The 25,235-nt window shown below is 43.2% G+C and overlaps 1 protein-coding gene across 3 annotated transcripts in view; it reads right to left on the bottom strand.

The window, feature by feature from the left end:
• The window catches only part of LOC121955325 (prospero homeobox protein 1-like), a 45,514-nt gene that overhangs the window by 8,224 nt on the left and 12,055 nt on the right, over positions 1–25,235 (bottom strand). For all 3 annotated transcript variants that reach the window (XM_042503226.2, XM_042503223.2, XM_042503224.2), the window contains exons 3-4: positions 22,261–22,368; positions 15,179–15,373 (exon numbers count right to left, since the gene is read on the bottom strand). In XM_042503226.2, coding sequence (XP_042359160.1) covers positions 15,179–15,373; positions 22,261–22,368 — 303 coding nt within the window. The remainder of the gene's footprint in view (positions 1–15,178; positions 15,374–22,260; positions 22,369–25,235) is intronic.

The following is a 25,235-nucleotide window of genomic DNA, read 5'->3' as shown; positions in this document are numbered from 1 at the left end:
ATTTCTCTCTCTCTCTCTCTAGGGTCAGCTGTTGGGCCTTTGTTCCAGAGGCATTGTGGGGGATTATCCAGTGTGGCCGTTCATTCGCTCGGCTGTCCAGTAAATGGGGCCAATCGCGTGGCTCACAATCCTTCATACATATTTCATAGGGCTTTTTAACAACTTCTCAGCAGAGCCCAAAATTAAAGGACAGATGTACAAAGAGGGGAGGAGAGAGGGAGGGGGACAAAAAAAGTATAGCGTAAGAGATGGAGGGCTGTGTGTGTGCAGAACGCCGCCTGGAAAAAGCAAACAAGGTGACTGGGAGTTCATCTACACTACGCCAGCTAATTTTGAAAACACACCTTTTTCTCTTTGGGGTTTGGTCCACACCACACCAGCATTTTTCTACCCTGAAAATAGAGTTTTTAAAAAACTGTTCCAGTGCAGAAAAATTTGAAAATACCAATTTTTTTTAATTAAAAAAGGCTATTGGAAAATAATGATGCTCAGTCATGGTCAGCAGCTGACAGAAAACTGTCTGTCACCTCTAACTTTCCCAGTGATATCTCATTTTAAATGTTAATATAGACAATCACGCAGCACAGGTGTTGCCATTAATCTGCATTTGTCTTTATTTTTGGCAGACGACTTTGCAACCATGACACAGCAATTTGTGTCTCGGTGCAGTAATGTAGGAAACACTGCTTGTCTTGTCAACAGGGAGCATTTACAGTCTAGATCAGAATTATTAAACTGTAAATTTGTAATTAAATATAAGTCCAGGCCCAGACACACCAAACTGACATCAAATAACTAGTTGTGTCAACTCACATTACCAAAAAGCATTTGAACACACCACAAAGACGACAGCCAGCCCACTCGCACGTATGTTCCACACCTGCCTGAGAAAAAATAACTTATGGCAAACAATTACACAAAAGATTTAAACCCTTTTTTTTTTGCTAAACAGCTCGATGGCATCTTGACATATAAGTTTGTTTCAATCTTGTTTACTCTTAACTGTAGTTGTTTGTTTGGTTTCCTCAGTTACATTTACTTCTCATGCTTTGAGCTGAGCTGCTAATCAGGGTGATTTCTCTTACCAACCGGCTCCGCCACCTCGGATGCCAATACAACATGTTGTATTGGCCCAAAAACAGCCGACAAGGGCCGACTAGTGCCAACATATTGGGACACAACGCAAAAACTAGGGCGTCAGAAACTCACAAATGGCCTGACATTGACGAACGTCCAACTGTCGGCTTGGTGTGTCAGTGCTCATATAGTCTGCGTCACAAAACAGAAGACGCAGACACACACTTCTGATTGTACGGCCCTCTGAGAAATAGGTGTTTTGAGCATAGGTGCGAGAAAGACAGAGAGGATGGAAGTGAGTGTGTGTGTGTGTGTGTGTGTGTGTGTGTGTGTGAGAGAGAGACAGGAGGGGGTCCAAAAAAACAAAAGCTTTCATGAAAAAGGATATTATTGTGGCTCTGCCCCCGTGTAACACAATATGAAATGAGGAAGAGGAGGAGGAACAGGGAGAAAAGACACACTTTCCTCTCACCTTTGCATCCTGCCGTATGTCTGGTAAATACAAATGAAGGAGGAAAGCAAGGAAGGAAGGACGGAAGAAAGAAAGAAAAGAAAGAAAGAAAAGAAAGAAAGAAAAAGAAAGAAAGAAAGAGGGACTTCTCTGACAAGAGGCAGCGATGAGGCAGTTAATCACCCTCATTCACAGACCCCCCCTCTCCCCCACAACTCTCTCCCTCATTCTCTCCACCTCTCTCCATCTCCCTCTCTCGTGACAGGTTGCTTTGAGACAGAAGGATAAGCTCTTTTTCAGAGAGAGGGAATCGGATTTCCTGCTTTTTGATGAGATAATAAAATATGACGGAGGACAATAGGAGCCTGTGGACGGCTTGCTGGGAGCTATTCACTCCGGCAGCGGCCCCTGTCTTAAGACTGCTTAGACAAACGTTTAAAAAGGTAGCCAGAGGCCCAAGCCCTTGAATAAAGGCTACTGTTACACACACCCTGTGCGCAAGTGTACGCGTGTGTGTGTCTTTGCATGTGTTTCGGTAAAGCCTGAGAAATCTCTTCTCTCTCGGTGACTCAGGGTTGAGCTGTTTGTTTGGCCAACGTGTTTCTCCCCTTTGCTTTTGGGAACTGTCAGGAGATGTATTGCACCTTCTATTTGCACAGCGTTGGCCAAACAAGACGAGACCCTGGAAGATAAGGCTGTGTGTGTGAGTGAGTGTGTGCGCTTGTGAGCTGTAGCCTTGAAGGATGAAATGCAGGGACACAACATAAGCCCTCGCTGCCAGCCAGGTTAATTCCTAACCCCAACTCGGCCTGGGAATACCAACACTTCCCATGCTTTTCGGTCACTGTATTGGAGTGTGTGTGTGTGTGTGTGTGTGTTTGAGACAGGGAATTTATAGATTTTGTAATGCACTCAATGCCATAGATAGAGTCATCTGGCATTGATGTGTAATGTTTCTTTGCAGTGACTGTATTTCAAAGCGACAGTTCACCACCTAATCAAAAATACAGATTTTTCCACTCAAGTTAAAATCAAGCTAATCCACAGACGGGGCGACCAGTTGCTCAGTGGTTAGTGTGGGCACGCCACTGGTTTGCTTCCAGCTCATGGCCCTTTGCTGCATGTCATCCCCTCTCGTTCCCCCTTTCACACTTTCGCATTCTGTCCTGTCAAATAAAAGCAAAAGCCAGAAATAATAATAATATAAAAGATAATCCACAGACCTTATTGTAAGCAGTTTCATTAAACAACTATTTTCTTTTGATCGAACCACACCCACCAACCTTATCATCGCACAAATGGAAGCGTGTAAATACTGCTAGCTCACCTAGCACCACTGAGCTACATAACGTTACAGCTCAGCTTAGAAAGATGCCATTAACGTTTACATATCACGATGTCACAAGCCTGTTGTCCATTAGTAGATTCATGCTTCCCTCTGTGTGGTGATATGTTTGGGGGTATAGTTCATAAAAAATTATAAAAAACCTACATGAAAATGTTCATAACGAGGTCTGTGGATTATCTTGAGCAGGTCATGATTTCTGGAAAGAAACATTGCTGTTGAGTCTTTCAAATGTATAGTTTTGGAGCTTTGAGTACCACAAGCTGAGTCTAATTATATTATATTGTAGAGAAGGCAGACATCCCTGCGGCTGATATCTCTGACACTCGGCAACTCACACCAAAACAATCTAGATAAATAAACAGCACTACAAATAAGAAGAAAAACTTGTATTTTTGATTCGGGGCTGAACTGTCCCTTTAAGAATATTCTCAGTTCCCCATAACGGCAAAACACATAAACAAGAGTTGAACCTGGAGTTTAGCAGATCTGTGAGTTTTCAGTGAGTCAAGCCAGAGCTTCCCGAACGTCGGACACACACTCGCACATACGGCCCCCCGTGCCTCACGTATCTACTCTGATCAATAATCTACAAAGGCCTTGATAAGCCCTTGGCCCACACTGTCACTTTGGGCAAACACAACCCATGTCCCCCTTTCTTTCCTCTCAACCCTCTCTCCTGCTGATAAGACTGTGCCATGGCTGAAGAGTCCAACCAACCACTGAGGAAAGAGCGGATACTTTGTTCAATCTTCCCTTCCAAAGGGTTCAACTTTCTTCATTTTGTCTTTCACTTTTTCTAAATTCCCCCACAAATCCTAAAATCTCTAATCTGTGAAGTTTTTCTCTGTGACTTAAAGGTGACCACTGGGACGGGAAACGGGGCCTCAAAGCTGAGCAAACACCAGCCACCCTCACTCTACTGATAGCCTTGAGAACATGGAGCCTTGAGGGGTTGTTGTGTATACATGGATGTGTGTGTGTGTGTGTGCGTGTGTGTGTCTTGCTGTCTGGTGTGTGTATGTGAGCCTGAAGCACAAGCGTCACATGGGCTCTTCTCAAGGTGCACCTCAGCCGGGAAGTCAAGGACAGGACAGGGTCAAAGACGCTGATGAAGTCGCTCTCCTATCCCATCTTCCTCGCTCCTCCCTCTGTCTTTACTCGCCTCAACCCCCCACCCCGACACACACATACACACAGCTTGAGAATTCATATTATATCAAGGCCGCTTGTGACATATCTTTCCTCCCCTCTTGCCACCCCCTCTCTTTTTTTTGCTTTATAGAAATTGGGGGTTATATTGAGGGTGCTAGCTTTATATCAAACCAATCAACAGACTCAGAATCTGTGCTCAAACAGCAGGGCGAAGCCAGAAATCACAGTTCAAGCCCTTGTTAAGAGACTTAAAAATTCATCGTCCGAGCTTGTATGGCTGACACAGGCTGGGAGAAAGCGCCCTAAACGAAGGTGGGGGGGGGTCACAAAGCGCTGTAACGGGGCCTCTGGAGGTCAGGAAGTCAACCCGGCTCAGAGGGACCGAGAGAGCAGGAGGCAGAAGGAAAAGAAAGGAGCAAGGGAGTCTGGAAGATAGGAACAGGACATCTGGAGAGGAGGAGAACAGAGGGAGGGGAAGAATAGAAGGGGTAGGAGGAAGGAGGGTGTGGGTGGGCGGGCAAACAATAAAGGATGGAGGGCAAGGAGCTGCGGCGAAGAAGGGAGGATGGATAGAAGGAGAGAGGAAGGAAGGGCAAGTGAGAGATGGCAGGAGAAGAAAGAAAAATAATAAACTGCAGATTGGATTGAAGGAGGGAGAGTTTGGCATCGACAGGGGAAATGTGAAGTGTGTGTGTGTGTGTGTGTGTGTGTGTGTGTGTACGTGAGAAGTGTGTGAAGTGTTTGTGTGTGTGTGTGTGTGTTTGAATGGGGGGCTGCTTTGACACATCTGCAGCTCTGATGCACGCCCTGGTCATTTTGGCATGAGTCCCTTTGCCACGCTTCATTAGTCTCACACACACACTATCACACACACACACATGCATGCACGCACACACACACACGGAGGGAGACCAAAATGGTCCAGAAATAATGACATAATCAGCAGCTGTGCCACAGAGCAGGCTGCCCCTCACAAGGTGACCAGGGACAGAAGGAGGGAGGAGAGGGGAGAAGAAGGGAGGATGAGGAGGAGGAGGGGGGGAGTATTGGAGGAGGGAGAATCAAGTGTTGGATGAGCGCAGCGAGAGGATGTGTTTGTGTGAGCAGGTGAGAAAAGGAGAGAGGAGATCATGTAGTTCTTTATGTTTAAGTGATTCCTTGCTACCTCTGCTGCCCCCGGGCTCTACACACAGCTCCGGTCATTTAATCAGTGCGCAGAATAAAGTGGCTTATTCTCACATACACACATGTGCTCAGACACACACACACACACACACACACACACACACACACACACACACACACACACACACACACACACACACACACACACACACACACACACACACAGCACACGGTGAAGAAAAGACCTGTCAGGCGATGTCAAACGGGGGCCCTCAATAGCCCCCGGCTATTCACCGAGAAGCAGATGATCCCGCTCTCTGTTCTTTTCTTCCCCTAACTCTTCTCACTAAGAGAATTAAAAAGCCAAGACAAGTCGCAAATTATGCTCATGACACGGTGAAGATCCGGGGTAATATCATAAGACTTGTTTGATTTTTTTTTTTTATTATTTTTTTTCTTGACCACAGAGACCACCTCTACAGTGAGTACAGTGAACTCACCAGTGTTGTAGTCTCTCTTTAAAGGGTTGGTTTACCGCCCAAAAATACATTTTTTTTCTTCTTGTGGTATCAAGCAGACGTCAGACCAAGTCAGTTCCAAAGTCCTAAACTTTGAGTTTTGAGTCCTAAACAAGTCATAATGCATTCTTCACCAAATGAAATGCTATTTTAACAACAGAATAATAATCCATTAAATTATTAAAAAATCCTCAATGCTTTTTAAAATTTGTATTTATTTGTTAAAACAAGTGTTTGTGTTTCTGTCTGTAGTAACACATGTTTCATACTACAATTTGTTTTTTGTGGACCACCGCATAGATTTTGTTAAACAAAATCATATTTGATATCACTTTTTTTCAACTGGTGTTCAGTCCGGTAACTTCAGTCTTTATGGTTCTTTCCTGCAGCTTCACTGGATGCTGCTGATTGATTTTTAAAACAATGGATCTGAAGAAATAAGTGTCATCCTGCAGAGAATGAAAAGCATTAAAAATAATTGATTCGGGAACTAAAGGAAAATAAATTAATTGACTTATTAAATACCACGCGTTTTAATCTTTGAACTTAGGGGTAGTATTTTTAAAACGCTCAAAATCAAGTGAAGTCAGGAGGAGTTGCAAGCCTTTTTTGATTTTGTTAAGTTGGGTCTAAAGTCATCAAATTTGTGAGTTGATTCAAATCCAAGTCATGTGACCCAAGTCCACACATCTGGTATCTAGCCTTATGAATCATTTTAAATTTCAATTGCTGGATTTTCTGCAGAACGACTGTGAAGTTCTTTCTATCAGAGTATCAGGGAAACTGTATACAATTAACCTTCATTGTACTGGGTAAATAAAACTGAAACTAACTGCATGTTCTCACTGAAAAAAAATCCCACGCTTCTTTCAAAAAATGTTTTAAATCAGACTCTCCGGCCTATTGGCATCACAAAGTTACGAATTCTCACAGTCTCATGAATTCAGTGAAACAATGATACAAGTTTGAATGAGAATCTGATCGTACATATCATGTTTTCTTTGTTGAACTCTACGCCTCAGTCTGTATCTATGGCCATCTATCAAATCTGTGACTCAGTTCATGTTTAAATGATAAATATGAACATAAGGCAATGCCTCTCCTCAGGTTATTTTTGCAGTCTTAATTATACCATCTCTGCAGAAACAGGAGATGGTGTGTTTGCTGGTTCTGGTGGGAACGGCACGTGCATATATGCAGATATGATTGCATGTGGGTTTACAAGGACAGAACGTTCTCTGCTTATTATGTGATATGACAAACATAACGTGCGTGCATGATAAATGCACATGTTGGGGAGTCTGTTGTACCTCAACCTTTTCTCAATGAGAGCGATAGAGATTAAGGGACTGACAGTAGATGCCGTACATATGAGGAGTGGAAAGCATGTAAGGGAAGGTGTGTGTGTGTGTGTAGTTGACATAAACCCACTGGCAAATTGTATTGGTTGTATTTTTGGCAGCTCTGAACTTAAATCTATACCGCCGTCTTTTTCATCTTTCTCCCTCTATTTTCTACCTCTTTTTGTCTTCAATCGCTCTTCAAAGAGAACCCTAGAGCCTTTTACTGAAAGCACACACCTGTGTGCAAGTGTGTGCTTTTCAGTACATATGTATGTTTATACATGCTTGTATTTGTGTCTTTGCTTGTGCATCCAGTGCAACGGCCGTGACCTCTTAACCTCAAATCCCCCTGAGGTCGAACCCCGGTCAAAGACACCCCACGCACAAAAAAACCCCATGCCGTACGTGGTGAGAAAACCCCCAAAAAACAACAGGAATGAAGGAGTGCAAGACAGGGAGGGGAAAAGCAGGAGGAGGAGGAGAAAACAGACATTAGGCTCTCTGGGTGGAGAACAAATGGAGCCCCGAGAGGGACATGAAGAGGAGGAACGAGGGAGTGAGGGGGGAAGGAGAGGTGAAGCACACAATGCTATGGGGCACGGCGGTTGGACAGACAGCATCTGCTCTCAGCTCTCTGTGGCTCTGGTAATGGATGGAGAGTTGGAGAGACACGATGAGAGCGGGAAGGAGGGAGAGACAGTGGGAGAAAAAGCTGGGAAAAAAAGAGGGAGGAAGAGAGAGACGCATGCAAGGGAGCGAAAAATTCAAACTTTAGAAAGTTTTCTTTCATTATATGGTTACTTTGGATACATCTGTGGAAGGTTGTTATCAACTCAAATACAGGGATGACAGACGGATGGACAGACAAAAGAGGAAGAGGGACAAAAGGAGTGAGACATCTTTCCAATAGGAGAAAGAGCAGCTGATAAGGGAGGACACACGATATCCGCATGTGTGCGGACGAAGGCTTCTCACCCTCTCCACTGGTACCTCCCTCTCACATAGAGATCATAGGGACTTCCTCTTTTAAATGCCGAGGTGTGTGTATGCACGAGTGTGTGTCCTCTGTGGGAGGAGTGGTCACTGACAGAGGAAACTTGGCCTGGTCGCTCTTATGGAAATCTGAGAGTTTCCCAGAGCCATCATAAAACTGCTCTACTCTCCATCAGACACCCCACCTCTCTCCCTCTCTCTAACCCATTACCAGGTCACACACATTCCTGTCTTATGAAAGATGATGTGTGTTGTCATTGGGGGTTCAAAGACAGACAGAAGAGGGGGGCTGCCGAGTAAAAAGAAAAGGACACTAAGCGAGAATTTTCACTTGAGTCCTCACATGAAAGCGGCGCTCGCTCAAAGTCAAGGCTTTGGGAGGCCGGGTGTGTTTCGGAAGACTTTGATGGCGATGGACAGAGCGAATGAGAAGCAGAGAAGAAAGAGAAGAAGAGAGGGGATCAGGAGGGGGGCTGAGAAAAGAGGAAAGTAGAGCCGGGGTCTAGGTAATTAACGGCAAGCTCTTTAATTACCGCTGGTGTTCATTGTGCCAGAAGGAATGTGACAATTATGCCATTAAAACTTCCTAATGGGGGGAAAAAGCGAGGGAGAGGAGGCGGAGGAGGAGGAGGGGGAGAGGATAACGGAAGACATGCAAAAGAGGAGGATGAAAGAATGAAAGGAGAGAGGCAACAGAAGGAAGAGAGAACGACGAGAGGGAGTGAGGGAGGAGGGATATGAAAGGAAAAGGGGAAACAATCGCGACAAAAGAGGAGCTGGGAGGGAGATGGGGAGCGTATTAGGCCAGCACAGTGACAGAGCAGATTAGCATCAAACAAGAAAGGCCACAGACGTGTGTGTGTGTGTGTCTATGTGTGTGTGTGATCACTGAAACAGAGGACATATTCATTCCAAAGACGCCACCAAGGTGGATGGAACTTTGATGATGCAGAATCTGGCAAAGGGAAAACTCAGTGTGTGTGTGTGTGTGTGTGTGTGTGTGTGTGTGTGTGTGTGTGTGTGTGTGTGTGTGTGTGTGTGTGTGTGTGTGTGTGTGTGTGTGTGCGCGCGCTTGCTGAATCTGCGTAGGCTCCTGTTTCAAGTGGTGGTGCAGGCAGGTAGGGGAGGAAGAGGAGGAGGACGAGGAGGAGGTGGAGGAGAAAGGGGAGAGATCCACAGAAAAGGGCCTTGGGGGCATCCTGATACACATCCAGTACATTTCCATCTCCACATTACCTCTATGACTCACACACACACACACACACACACACACACACACACTCACATATAAGACGGAAACACACAACAAATGTGTCCGTGCACATATATAATACACACAAACACATCATTCCCACACCAGCATCAAACAGTGAAAAAACACACAACCCACGCACCCGCACTCACACATATAAACAACACACCCCCACACACATACACAACAAAAAGCCACACACAAACACTTACACACAGTCTTCGTGCTCACCAAGGCGGTTGGTTTGTCAGGGGGGTTAGAATTTGCATGGCTGGGCAAATTTTCCTTGTGCTAAACTCTAATCAGCTCCTGTATCTCTCAGACACCTGCCCAGCAAAAAAAAAACCTTAATATGCAAAACACCTCCCCCACCCCCTCCCTCCTCCACCGCCGCAGCTCCTCGGCCAACAGAAGACTTATTCACCTGGCCTCTCTCCCTCTTTTCCTCTCTGTCTGTCTTCTTGCAAATTTTCACATTTATGTATGCAAATAAGCTGTTCCCCTTAAAGCCTGTTTTAACAGCAGCTTCCTGGTGCCAGGAAAAGAATGGTAGTTTTTGTTTGAGATGTGACAGGAAATTCAGAAAGTAGGCGAAAGATGGCACGTTACCTGTGTTTGGGCAGGTGCGCCGTTTTTCACAGGGTGTGCAAACTTTTATTTGTGTGATTTTCACGCTGTCCTCCTACAGGTTGATCTTTCAGTTGTTTCTCTGTGACAGGTTATGTGAGTCAAACCTGTCTAAGAATCTTTAGGATCTGTTGTATTTCAGTTTAAAGAAATGAAGTGTCAGTCAAAGATATTTGAATTTTGGCTCAGCAGCCCTCATGTAGTTAAAATTTTAAGATTTACTTAGTTTTAAGGCTCAAACAAAGATTGAAAGAAGCTAAATGAAAATCCCAAAATGTTTTTTTAGTTACTTATATTCCTCTTGTTAATGTTTGATTGTACAGAATGATGTGTGCATTGTTGGGAAAGCTCATTTTTAAGCAATGCTTTACAAGCTACCAATGACTTTACACTGAAAAATGTTGAACTACAGAAAAGCTACCCGAAAGAGAAATCTTGTTTATCTGAAAAAGCCTACTCATGTACATACGAGACGGAGTTCTAACAAAATATGATGCAAAAAAGTCACATGCTCGCAAAAAATGCACCTAAATGTGTTTGTTCACAGGTCATGATGCAATGAAATAAAATGCCCCACTATTCATAGGAAAGTGCAAAAAATGCCCACTTTTGTTTTGAACACAATGCCCATCATTCATACACCTGCCTTCCAGAAACTAGAGTCCATGTGGGTGGATTGCACCTAGCAGGTAACTTCTAAAATAGCAACCCAACAACTTTCTGTGAACATTTGTTAATAAATGGCAATAATCAAAACTTGTGATTAATTGTGGTTAAAGGTTGGTAAATTACAAGCGAGATACAATGGTGAACTAAAAAATAAAATAAATCCTTTTCTTTTATGGCCCCAAATTGTTTGTAGTTTTAGTAGTTAACTACACAAAAAAATGGCAAAACTTATTTTAACTACTTGAATATTTGTGCAAATATGAATGTAGCTGAAAAACAAGCAAACTACAACCACTACTTCAATTACATGTGGTTCAATGCACTCCAACTCTGGACGTATGTGCATGTTCGACATTAAACCTTTATTTTCAAATGCATCTGCTGGAGGGAGAAAGCTGCTCTGTGCTCACTGCGTGACGTGGAATTCTGCGTCTCTCGTCTCTAGTGCACAAACACACACTGATGGACTTTTCACTAAAGCAGGACACATCTCTTGTCCAATAATATTTACATATTCACACACTCACTTTATAAAAATGGTGCTAAACAGAACACAAAAGTGGTTCACTGGCTTGTAATCATAGGGAAACCTGTTTTGGTGCTATATGGCCCCCATTTTTAAAAGGTGCTGTGCAACGTCTTTTTCAAACAGTACTCTGGAGAACCATTAAAGGTACTATACAGCACTATTTTGTTTTTAATGTTTTTGGGCGTGGGGGGCCTTTAAAGGATGTTAGATAATACAGTATGCATCTTAATACCCTTTTACTTAAACTATGAATGATTATTATTCATTTCTTATGAATTGTTGAACAGGTTATAATGTCATCTGGGGGGGAATATTTGCTATTTTTTTTTTGGACATGGGGGCAGAGGGTTGAGAGCAAGGGTGTTAGAAGGAAGGGATCCAGACCAGTGTTCAGAACTGTATTAACTTTCGGTCATATTAGGGTACATTCTTGCCATAATTGTTTTCCTTCACATAACCGTCTTAACTTTACGTTAAGTACATAACTTTATGTAAAAAAAACTCCTTTATGAAGTGCTAATTGGGAGGATATTATTCAAACCGTTAAACCAGTAGAGAACCTCCAATGAACCTCTAATGAACAATTAAGGGGTTTAAAGGGGTTTTTGTGTGGTGGCAGTGCTATTTAGCACCTCACCCCAGGCTAAAGAACTGCTGAAGAACAAACTTTTTTCTTTGTGTAAATTTTGGATTATTCAGAAGGGACAAGACAACAAATAGATATAATTTTAAAAATAAATAAATAATTGAAAATCGGTGGGGAAAAAAAGCTCGGTTTTCATATGTCTTAAACTTCTGTTCTGACAAACAAAATAAAAAAAATCAGGTTTGAGAGGCTGTGTGTCTTTGGGGATATTATTTAATTTCTTGTTAATTTCTTGTTGTGTGTGTCAGGCGATTTACCAAAAGCAGAGCATAATTTGATATGAAAATAGACACAAGCTTCTGAAGAAAAACACACACCCTGATTCCAGTATCAGGAAAAATGAAACCTAAACGACAAAACAAAAAATACTGTTGTTAAGCTTTAACGATGTGCTTTGCCTTTAAATCTAAACTTTGATGCACCCATTTAAGGTCACCCTATATTAGTGTTGGCCAAAGCAAATGCAGTGATAGGTGAAGGGTCACTTTCTTCTTGATTTAAACTTATTTCCCGTCACTAAACGAATAATTCAGCTGAGCAGAAGGAATTGTGTCATTTTTCTTTGTGCTTTGCTTTGATGGACTTTAGGCTTATTGAGACCTCATATATACAAGTGCCTCTGCCTGCCAGAGTCTTTCAAAGCCTCCCTTAAGAGGGCTGAAGATGGATGTGGGGAAGAGTGTGTGTGCGAGTGTGTGTGTGTTTGGGTGCACAGAGAGGAGCCCCAGTGGACAAATAACGGACAGAGAGAGATAGACGTAAACAGAGAGAAAGAGAGTGAAGCACTTTAAATGTGAGCGCTGCAAAAGTCCCACTGCTCGCAAGGGCACTTCTCTCCTGCACGTCATCTCTCTTTCCCCCCTCTCTCTCCTTCTACCCTTCTTTTCTCCCCTTCCCATTCCCCTCAATTCCCTCCCTCCCTCCCTTCATCGTTTTCTCCTTTGTCTCCGAGCTCTCACCCTCTATCCCCTATCTATCCATCTCCCTCTTCCCCCTCTCCCCCTCTTTCTCTCCCCTTCCTCTCACTAAAACAGTAGGACGCTTAACCTTGATAACAGTGAGATTTTTTCCCCCCTCAAAGTGACACACACACACACACACACACACACACACACACACACACACACACACACACACACACACACTGGAGAAGTGCTTTGCCAGCATGCCAGGCCGGTCCAAGGGACGGCTGTACCCTTCGAGGTGAACAGGACACTGGGAAATGCAGCAACAACAAAACACACACACGCACACACACACATAGACTCGATCTCTCTGACAAATACACACACGGACACACACACAAACCCAGATCACTCCAGGTCCTTCTTAACACAAGCCTTTTAAAGGTCTATTGTCAGCTGACATTGAGAGAGCACTGGCCATCCTGAAATACACACACACATTTACACACACATAGTTACACACACACACACACACACGGTGGCAAAAGGAGAAGTGTGACAAATGAAACGTATTTAAGGTGAAGTTGCCTGTCGAGAATTTATGATCACAATACACTGGAAGACACACACATATAAACATTTCTCCACAGATAGGTAAATGAGGGGAAGTAAAATGCGGTTTCTCTCTCACACACACACACACACACACACACACACACACACACACACACATACTAAGAACAGCTAAGGGGAAATGAGCAGTGAGGAAGAGGTAAAGGTGTCAGTAGCCTAAAGCTTCTTCCTCATTGGATGAGAGTTCCTCACGTCTCTATATGACTGAAACCTGTGATGACCACTTTAGATAAATATATTTTAGTTCATATTATTGCTGTCCAATAAAAAGCAAATAGCTCCAAATTCATGGTGGACAGTAAAAAAGTACATTTTTATTCTTTAACATGCAAAAGTCCATAAATCCACAGCAAATTGTTTGCACTGGCTACAGAAGTTCACATTTGGACTAAAAAGTGGGTGGATGTTAGCCAAAAATGAAACATTGTCTGAGAGTTATTTTTGGTTGTAAATTCATAGAATTATTTGTTAGATGTTTATATCTAACCAAGTTGCTGCTAAACAGTTATACGGTGTGTAACCCATTTATTTATTTATTACTATTATTATGTTATTTTATTTGTTTTTTTATGAAGAAGCTTCATCTAAAACAACTCCACTGTTTGTCCAACAAGGCACTGGCCAGACGATGACAAGAATTTTGTTTTGAGCAAGCAGTTAAAATAGAGACAAACAAGAACTGCAGTTAAATGCAGACTGAAAACTAAAAACGTATCTCTTCACTTTAGCCTTTAACCAGCTCTGATTCAGCTGCCTTGCATTCTGCTTTGCTCAAGCATACTGCTGTACATCTTTAAGATGTTGTATTTTCCTTGATTTTATACATTTTATATACTCTGTTTTTAATGCATATTTTATTAATAATGTCAGTAGGTTTTATTTTATTTTCCATTTTGTTATGCATTCTTTGCACTAAATTTGTATCCTTATTTATCTTACTTATACTAGTATTATCAAGTGGATTTTATCCATATGAAGATGCATTCTATGTATTCTATTCTGATTTTATTTTACGTGCAGGTTTTATTTTGTCTTTTTGTCTTTTATGTGTTTCGACGTGAAACACTTGGTGCATTTTATTTCTTTCTCGTTAAGTACGTTGGGCTTCATTTCTTGCATGAAAGGTGCTATACAAATAAAGTTTATTATTATTATTATTATTATTATTATTATTATTATTATCATTATCATCATCATCATCATCATCATTATTATTATTATTATTATTATTATTATTATTATTAAATTAAAACAAAGATGATAATGAAGGTCCTTTTGTCAATAAGTGTGTCTCTGGGCATTTCTATAGGTTTGTACAATATTCAACAAGCTTTTTATTCTATGGGTTCTATAAGCCAGACGGTGCATTCAGTGGGTTGTTGTCATGAGATTCTGCAAGTGTGTTGAGACAATATACAACAATGCATTGAGATGAAAAAGAAAAAAAGGTACTTTGAATACTATAGTATTTTAAAGTCAAGTATTTCATTTTTTTTTAAAAACAAGTACTCCAGTACTTTAACTCAACGAATATTTTGACTCAGCAACTTTTACTTGTATGGGGTGAATATTTGACCAGGAGTATTTGATTCACGTAATAGAATTGTGTACTTGTCCACCACTGCTCCAAATGTAGTGATTTTGAAAATTTAAGGTAAACTGAGGGATCAAGTTGTTTTTCACAGGACAGCCACCATATACACAATGCTACAGTGTGGCAGGATGTAGAAGAGACTTGGACTCAGCATTGTGAACAGTCATGGCACGGCGGTGTCAGAGAGGACACTGTGAGAGGGTGTCACACTACCCGTCTGCATCACGAGGTATCAGGTAATTTTTTTTTCTCGCAGCTCCTCCTCTCACATGCAACAACAATTTTTCTGCTTTGTATTAAAGTGTTTGTGTTTTACCTCAAAGTCATTGGCCTTGTTGTAGTGCATGTTGAGGGCTCGGAAGAGCTCGCTGTCGCGGCTGACACCCAACTCCTCTGCTCCAGTGACTCCGTCGTTAATGGACTGGCGGGCGAACTTCTCCATCTGGATGTAGTAGAACTCCCTGAAGTTGCTGAACCACTTGATCAGCTGGGAGGTGATGCAGCGGTTAAACTGGAACGAGAAGGGGGAGTTAGCGCTGCTTGGGTTGTCAGTGTTGTTGAAAAGAAGAGATAGAAATCTGTAGATGAGGCTTTGGCGATATCATGGTATACCAGGGTGTTTAGAAATCCCAAAGGTATGTTTTTCAATACTGTCATAAATACAGGTGCTCCGCTCCCTATTAAACTCATGTATGTAGTGCACAGCATGCACCGCCAGAGCTCAGTCTCCAGTCTCTACTGGTAGCACAGGCAGCTGAGCTGAAAAACACATCGACACCTTACGGTGGGGGTTTAAGTTATAGGACTGGAAACAGCGGGCATCCAGCAACAGCAGAAAGAGAGCCTGAGGAATAACAGCATGTTTCTTTACGTCTAACTTGGTGAAATAAAGATTATTTTAACCAAACCAGATCCAGTAATTGTTGGAACAGTGGACTTGTTAGATAGATTACTAGCAAGAGTAACTAGGATGGTTTGAGTAAGTTTTATTTTGTTTCTGTCCAATTCGAGTGAAAGTGTGCTTTATGAGATAAAGGTGTACAGTTGTATTTCTCTGTTTAATAAGCAAAATAGGTGTGAGAATATTACTTTTCTTAGCAATGTATGGGTTTCTATTGAGAATTTATTAATCTAAAAAAAGCTGAAATTAAGTAGCACACTCGCCGTCGGGGCAGATTAGTGCTACACACTTAAACCGTCATATACTATAAACACTGCATATATTTCAGAAAGGTATGAATGTTATGAAAAACCTTTTTGTAAATATTCTCCAAATAAGCAGCCTAGAGGAAAGACTGTCCTGTCTAAAACTTATTAAGCCATTGCATTTAAGGGGAAAAGAAGAAGTGTACGGATGACATCAGGGAGTTGAGACGTGAGGTGATAACACAAAAAGACCGCGCAGAAGCAGAAAGATAAGAGAGCAAGAAAGATCACAGGTTGTGGAGTGAGGGAAGATAATAGAGACATTAAGTAAGACAGCGAACAAGGAAAGGGGGGGAGAAAAGAGAGAGTGGGAGAGTGTGTGTGTGGTTCATCCTCCCCACTGGGAGCAGACCTCCCCCCTATCATAACCCTGAGAGTGGAGCGAGAGGTGGGAAGGGGGGGAGGAGCAGCGACACCGCAAACACATAATTGACCAGAAAAACGATTAAGTCATCATCTGAAGCGCCCCAGCCCGCAGGGGGCTCAAACATGTACTTAACCCCGTTCACCAATTACACCCTGATTCTCCTCCCCTCTCCGCACCTCTCAGGCAGAAAGAAAGGAGAAGAAAAAGAGCAAAAAGAAAGAGGGAAAGACAGAGACGATAAGCGGGAGAAGGCTGTGGCTATCTGATCTGTGCCGCTCGGCTGGATTCAATAGGGCGAGGTAAACCTATTAAGAGCCTCTGCTGGTCCCGGCTCTTTTTCCGCCTGGTCTCAGCAGTGAAAACACACTGTCTAAACATCCAAACCACTAGATAAGGACCTCAGGGGGCGCGGGATAGCTGCCGAGCTCATTCACCCTAAAAGCTCTGATCAAACCCCTGAAAACATCCAATATAACACCCTTTTCCTCAATAACTCCCAGAAATTACTCATAAATTCAAAATTCTCGCCTGTGAAAGCTTGATACCCCCACACCCTTCATCCACACACACACACACACACACACACACACACACACACACACACACACACACACACACACACACAGGCCTTCACTCCTCCCTCCACTCTGCTCTTTTTGTGGTGCTGGAAGAATGGGGGGACAAAACGCTACTAAACGCTGAGCGGACTGCTCGCTGGGGAGGCAGAGCGGTTTTGACATGGAGATTAGGCTCTGGCTATTGTTCCACAACACACAGACACGCACACTCTTCGCGATCTGGGGTGGCAGTCAAACACATGAAGATGGGAGGGCGAGGCAGCAGTGAGAGAACAGCGAGGAAAAGTTGGCGAATCATGCACCAGGAAAGAGTTGGACCAAGGTGGGATGGGGCTAAAGGAGAGGGGCCGTGCCTTTCTGGAATGATCAGTGGATGACATAATGGCGGAGTGGAAAAGAATAAGTCCGCTTGACATTGTTTGGCAGGGGTTTGGGAGGGTGTATGTAGGGGAGGGGGGGGGTAGCATGGTGACTGTCCTAAAGTGCAGGGTGAGCATAAATGGGGAAATGAGGGTAGAGGGAGGGAGGAGAGGAGGACGGGTGCAGGTCAGCGCCGTCGGACAATAGCGTTTCGCCGATGGGGGGGGCAGAGGGTCGGAACGTGAGCAGTCAGCAAGCTGGGGTCGTGACATCGCAGTGTCAAACAAACAAACCACTGACACTTACAAATACATCGGCTGCACGGGGCTATTCTTAAACACAAACAATGTAGCAGACAGTCGGAGTGTGACAGAGCACAAAAACACTATTTCATTCAAGTTGTCAGAGTAATGTAAACCTTTCCTAAGAACAGTCTGCGAATCTGAGACATTTAGTGAATTGCCGTCGATCTTCACATGCATGTGTGCGTACATTCATGTGAGCGCGTGCCAGATTGAGCGCTACATACTGAGATTAAAGTCGGCGAAAGAGTTGCCATCGCTCATGCAGGAGACCTTTGGTGTCACTGCAGCCGAGTGACGGATAGATTTGTCATTTGGACAAGGATTACTTTATTATACAGACAGCTCGGGAGAAGATGTATTAGGCCCTCGCAACTCAACTGTGGCTCAATCACAGCAAAGAGCACACAAAATATTTACTGTGCAAGCAGGTAAACACACTAAATTACATTATATCTGCATCAGCTGCACCCAAAACACTCCGTTTTGGCAAGTCCCCCTGCAGCTTCCAGCAGTCTTGCTTCATTAAGTCGCTGGTGGGGGGACAGAGACCCCCTGATAGCGGCTAAGTGTGTTCAGTGTAAAAAGAGGGAATTGGTTCAAAGGAGCCCATCACTGCAGCTCCTTAATCAGAGCTGGCAGGGGTCAGCCGGCACAGACATGAGATGCAGCGAGAAAAAATGTGTGTCTGAGCATAAAAGTGTGCATAAGGGTGTGTGTGTGTGTGTGTGTGTGTGTGTGTGTGTGCGTGCTTGTGCCTGGCTGAGAGGCAGATGAGAGAGAGACAGCAAGAGCGTGTTTCTCACACTCACACTCAAGAGCCTGTGAAAGGTCAGCGCTTAGTGCTAACAGCACAAGATAGAAAGTGGTGTGTGCACAGACACACACACACACACACACACACACACACACACACACACACACACACACACACACACACACACACACACACACACACACACACACACACACACACGTGCTGCTCATGCACAGGCGCATACTTAAGTCCAGAATAGGAAAACACTCAAGCATCCTTGGTCTAAGCTATGTTACTCGCCTGCCAAAAGTATTCAGGCGCTTTGACCGAACTTCTGAACACACATCGGCTAATTTATTAATTATGTGTTATGAAATTGGTTTTACACTTCTGTCTTTTGGTCCAGGATAAAAATGATGAGCTGAAAAGCCAAAGTGTGTCTCTCATCAACACTTTCTGCGGTCAGCAGTGGAGCAGAAAGCACACAGATGACCTCAGAGTGCTAAGCTACATCTAGAACAACCAGAGAGGAGAGCAGAAAGACAGAGAAGCCTGTACGGGCCTCTCCCACTCTCTCTCTCTCCCTTTCTCTTTCTCCCTCTCTCTCTCGTAAGCCCCTTCACAGTCATCAGGGCTTTCCAACGTTTCCTGTTTTCGCAGGGGTGAATTGTGGGAGATAATCTCCGGCTGCCTATTGGCTGACTGCACACAAAAAGCGGCCCTGGAAAGCGGGCTTTTGTTACTGCGGCGACTCAAATCCAGCGGCTGGCTTTTCTTTCTCCCCGGCCCCGCCGAGGCACACATACCATGCCACACCATCAGCGAAAAAAAAGAAAAGAGAAGGAATGACATATAGAAAAGGGGGAAAACCCTCCTGACCTCTACTACTCCACCGCACAGGACTGGCCCAAATACTGAAGCCTGTCGCTAAAAGAAAGCAAGGTGTGTGTGTCAGCTTGTGCTTAAAAATAAGTCTATCTACAATACATGAAGGTCCAAACTGCCTTTAATTAATATACAGCACAACAAGGGCGTAGGTTTCATTTAAACGTATGAAACAGGAGGTTTGGGGGTCTTCCACAAACACATTTTGTGCATCAAACACTTTATTTCCTGTATTCTAGTAAATTTTGATGCATTAATTTGTGCATCTTCTGCATCACTTTATGTTGTAAATTCTGTCAAAATAAAAGTCCTCTGCTGCTTTTATGCTTTTATTGTTGTGGGACAAATGTTTTGAATATTGAGGGGGACAGCCCCCTGCATCCCCCCCAAAATCTTCATCTATGCATCCACTCACTACATCTCTTTACAAAGGCAACAACTTCTGCTGACTTTATTAATTGAATGAATATCTTTATCTAATCTGTGCATTAATCTGTTATAATTACTCATCCATTACCAGAACAATATTTGCAATCATAATGAGACGTCTTAAAGCTAGCGGGATGATATTATAGGCTGTCATTTGCAGCACCAACAATGGCCTCTTTACGCATCTGTCAAAACATTTCACAAACACCAAAAGTCATAAAAAGTCACAATAGTCTTAAAAGCAGCTTAACAAAAAGGAACAACAGCGACAGCGTCCCCCAGTTGTTAGGGCAACCCACTTCCCACGTTCATTAGATTCTTGACAGTCAAGACCTGATTAGTTGAGACCTGATTAGCCTTTAAGACTTTTTTTCTGAGGACTCGCTGAGAGGCCACGCTGGCTGCATCTAATTAGATCTCATTCCCATACATGTCTGCTAACTTACAGCTTGAGTCCATTGTCCTCCACTGCAAACTAAAACAAACTGACTCATAATCCCCTTAACTATCTTGACCTTGTTTACGTATCTGATGAGACCACCAAGAAGAGGCCACCTCCCCGGGAGCAATCAGTCAGTGAAACCAAGTGATCTTAAATGGCAATTGTTGCTGCTATTATTTGGCAACAAATAACGTGAGTGTCACATTAGCTGGATGCTTAAATATGAGTTTTGTAACAGATCAACAGTTACAGGTGCTACCACTTTGAAAACCCTCTTTTTAACCTGATCAATAACGTGTTGAGAGAAAATTACGTCACTCACGATTTGTAGTTGGTAGCGACGGTATTGAAGAGGGGGTAGCTGGGAAATAAGGGGACCTTTATCTTCTGATTTGAATAAGATGGCCTGGATATGTCACAGTGTTTACCCCTCCGTATGCTCCGAGAGGGGCACGCACACACAAAACAACAACAACGAACAAAGTCGGTCACGCACACTACAACGGCCATTGTATTCTCGTTTTTGTTTTTTTGGGTTTTTTGGTACAGCTTACATGTGGGCTTTGTTTTCCAAATTTCCTCTATTTAACTCCCAGTGGAGCTAATGCTCATCCTTGCCATGTTCCCCTAAAACCGACTCTTTCTCTTCTCCCCTCCCTCCATCATCCACCCTACACCTGCTCAGATAACCACTCCTCCTCCGTCTCTGGGCTCCATCCTCCTCTCTGCCCTCTCCACCCCTTCATTACTCATCCCGCTCTTTATCTTTAGAATACTCATCGGCTCTCCAGCTCCCTCATGTAAACCCATTCAACTTCCTCTTCTTTCATCTTTTGCATAAAACCATAACTTAGGGAGGGAAAGGGCCTCGTTTCAAGACAGGCGAGCATACGCTTTTCACTGCAACTGAAGCCGGCACATCACAATTAATAATCATTCCCTTTTAAAAGCAGGTGGGTTGACGAAATGTACGAGCAAGAAATGTGGCAAAAGAGAAAACAAAAGAGTTTTTGCACTTTTGCAGCAAATGAAGTCACCATCTCAAGAAGATTAAAGTACAAAAAAGACTAAGAAAAGCAGAATGCATAGGTGTACATTTTTTTGGGGGGGGCAATATTTAGAATATGTGCGTTTTCCGCAATAAAACATTAAGTAGTGGAGGAATTTTATTTCAAAATAATTAAAGACATTCACACATGCAGAAGAGGCAAAAATTGGTGCATAAAAATTCAACAGAATGCAGGAAAGTCTAAAACCTTGCCTTGATAAAATGTACAAGTGAGAAATGTGGCAAAAGAGAAAACAGAGGATTGTAATGCATTTTGCAAAACTTTGTTAGAAGCAGCAAGGATCACAATCTCAAGAAGATAAAATACAACAAATGAGCTAAAGAGCAGCCAAAATGCATGGGTGTACATTTTCACAAAAAATAGAGGAAATAAAGAGGCACACAAATTTAACAGAATACAGGAAATTAACTGCCTGCTTTCAGACCTTTGAATCTGCCCACTTCACTGAGTTCAAGTTGACTGATTCATCTGGCATCATGACATGAAATAGAGGTTTTGTCAAACAGCAGAATGGGTGGGACTAACGACACTGTCAAGTATTGTCAAGTGGTGTGTTTGAACCAATGAAAAGTAATAATGAGTATAACAAGATAAACTCCAAAGACACTACTATAGAGGCTTTTCTAAATCAACATGTCTTGTCAATATTGCCTAATATCATAGTTTTGCATGGCTACGCATCAGCGTGGCCTTCTAATGACTACACCTAGGAGGCTTTATTCTTTAGTTATTGGTTAGAGAAAAAAATCTCCCTCTCCCAAGGAATTGGTTAGAGAGGATGCAATTTCAGACTAAAGATTAAGTGTAATGACTTGACAATTACTACACAAGGAAATTAAGTGTTTGATGCTCAAAATTTTCAAGCGGAGTACCCCCAAACCCTGTTTTGGTGTTGGAATAAAACCAATCCTCTTTGGTCAAATGTGTAAATTAAAAAGAAAGATATTGGCATATAAGGTGTTTACTAAAAGAAGGGCTGAAGAGAAAGATGTTTTAACTTACCTTGACATCAGAGAAGAACATCTTGAGCATATTAGAGCTTGGGTAACGGGTGTAGAAAAACATGAGCTTGGCCTTCTTCAGATGATTGGGGGAAAGACCCTCTTGGATCTGGAAATAGCTGCTATTAAGGACATTAACAACTGTTTGGAGAAGAAACAACTTATGGTAGATCAAGTAGCTACTGATATGATCACAAATACAATATGTACGTGCAAAAAATTGGCAGCAAAGGTTGGCAAGGAATTATCATTTGGATGATGGGTAACCAAATCTCCTTTCAGGCATGAATGGAGGGGGGAGCTGAAGACAGTGCACCAAAGCAAAACCATTTGCTTGCAATTAGCATCGTCCGTATCAGGTGTGAGAGCGTCACGGTAAATAAAACGCCGGCCAGCACTACAGCCGATGCTTTTACATAAGAAGGCTCATTTCACAGTCAAAGTAAGCGAACGCCTTTGCCTACACCCCGCGCTAACCTCCACCCAAAAAAAAGGAAGAAGAAAAAAGGAGACATTTGCATATCACAGACAAAGACAGCAGTTAACGCCAGTGACGGGCAAGAAGGCCTAATGGCTTGGCGACAACACATGCCAAGCCTGAATATGACTGTCTGATATTGGCTTCATATCAGTGACTAAACAAGGTCTACGAGATAGTCCCCGGCCCAAGCAACATGAAAAACCTTCTCACACTCGCACCGGCCGTATTCAAATACATGTCAGAGGCCTTGTCTTCCTAATGGATCGCCTGGATTGAACAGCAGAGAGGATGGAGATGGGCTGGTGGGGGCACCTTGAGGGATAGTATGGTTCCAACCTTCAATTACATCCCCCTCCTCCTCCCTCTGCTCCACCCCTACTACCCCCCAAGCCTCGCTGCCACTGCCAAACCCTTGGAGGAGCAAAAGAAGGAGGAGGAGAAGGAGAAGAGGGGCTCTGAGGCTTTGGACTCAGCCAGTGATGGGGGGACTGAAGCACATCTGCGCCACCGAACGGCCCAAGCCATTTCCATGGTGAATTAACGGCCGTATAATGCATCTGATAATATCAATCTGGAGGATAAGACATTGAAAAGGGAGCAAGGGTGGGTGGGGGGCGGGCTGCATGTTAAAACCTCAGGCTGTTTCAACAAGGGTTTTTCCATTGAGCAGAAGCAAGACAGGGGCTTTAAATTACACAGAAGACACATCCCCAAGTTTTCATGAAGACTGTTTACACTCCAGTGGACAAAATACATTGCTTGACATTATTTATGATCTACAGGGGTGGCTGGGATCGTTAAAATCAGTCAAGTGTCCAGATGTAGCTGTAACTATAGAGTGGGAAGAAGGCATCAGCTGCTAGATTGGATTGCCCTTGGCCCCGGGGTTACGCAGCAAAGCCAGCAAATACTGAACCACACTGGGTTGGCTCCTTAAAAACCCTGTCTACTTTGTCTGATTCAGTGAGAGAGAGGGGGAAAGAGAGAGAGAGAGTTGTATACGCAGCGAGGGTCTTGTGGGGGAAACCCTGGCAGACTGGTGTTACTCTGTCAGGCCTGGCCAAAAGAGCAGCACTTCACTCTCCACACCACACCATCTGCTCCAAGTGGAGGGGATACAATGGATCCTCAGACAGAGAGAGAGAGAGAGGGAGAGACAGAGAAAAAAAGCTTTCTCGGTAAGGCAAGGTGGGATTTGCTTGCTGTGAAAGCTGCACACTTACACTTAGATTAATTTGTTTTTGCTTTTTCAATTAGCTTTTCCCTTATCACCAAGATTAAAAATTATTTTAAAACAAAGACGTTGAGGTTTTACCTCTCCGGCCATAAACGCAATATCACCTCCCTTCAGACGGCAATTAAGAAGCTTCATATCTCCTGATGAGGCATTTTCATCTCCGATTCACTCACAGCTTGCAAATGTAATTGTGATTGGACTTAGGGGTGGCGTGCGAGGCTATTATTTTGTCATGATGGTGCACTCATACCAGCTGGCCCACTGTTCGCCTGCCACATCTGACAAGACATCATCATTCTCGCGACACATCCCCCCAAAAAACCCAAAGTCATGAGAGGGAAATAGCTGCTCCACTCCCTAATTCCAGGTGTAAGGACAAGAATATTTGGAATCGGACTGAGAACAAATGAGGAAATTGATAGCAGCCATCTGCTCCACGACGCTGCCGAGAGCTTGTGAACTTGAACACACCTCGCAAAATGTCTGACAAGCTGTCTCTGGCTTCTGAGGCTCCAAAAAAAAAAAAGGAAAAAAGAGAAGGCTGGAAAATTATTTTAAAAATAAATGGAAACAGCTATGAAAAGACAAAGTACACATGCAAGTAAATGACTAATTATAATTTGTAAAAACAAACAAAAAACAACTATATCTTATCAATGTCAAACTTTGTTCCTGAACCTGGGGAATCAAAAATAAAAGAATTAAAGAAAAATATTGTGGACATGTTGTTCTTCCTATTCTTTCATTTAAGGGAAGTACATCTGCTAATGCCCTGAATTTATAAATGCTACAATGAAAGCCACAGCATCTGGCATATGTGGTTATTGTTTGATTGTTTTCTACTTTCTCTCAGTCTCTGTACGTCTCTCTCTCCCTTTTCTCTTTTCATCACTCCATCGGGAGCCTGCAGAAGCAAAGGATTATGGATCTCTGGAAAGCGTTCACCCTTGGGTCAGAAGACAAGACAAGGCGAGGTAATGAAAGATAAACAGCTCGCTGCAAACACCTGTTAACGTCCGCTTCAAAGAAAAGACAGGGAGGAGGGGTGGGTTGGGGGGGGGGGGTTGCAGGGAGGGAAAACAAAAAAAGAAGTATTTGGCTGCCAAGCAACAGCCGAAGGGCCCCCCGGGCTGTTGACAGATCTTTATGAAATGAAAAAAAGGGAAAAGAAACGACAATGATTGTGGGCTTTTTACAACAGCGATGGATGATAAGAGGAACACGAGAGAAAACACAAGCAATCATAAATATACATCTT

Source organism: Plectropomus leopardus, chromosome 16 (assembly GCF_026936395.1).
Source record: "Plectropomus leopardus strain MGB_pleo_1.0 chromosome 16, ASM2693639v1, whole genome shotgun sequence".
NCBI classification, from domain to species: Eukaryota; Metazoa; Chordata; class Actinopteri; order Perciformes; family Serranidae; genus Plectropomus; species Plectropomus leopardus.
Note: the sequence above shows the minus strand (reverse complement) of the source record. Positions and strands in the feature narration are given on the sequence as shown.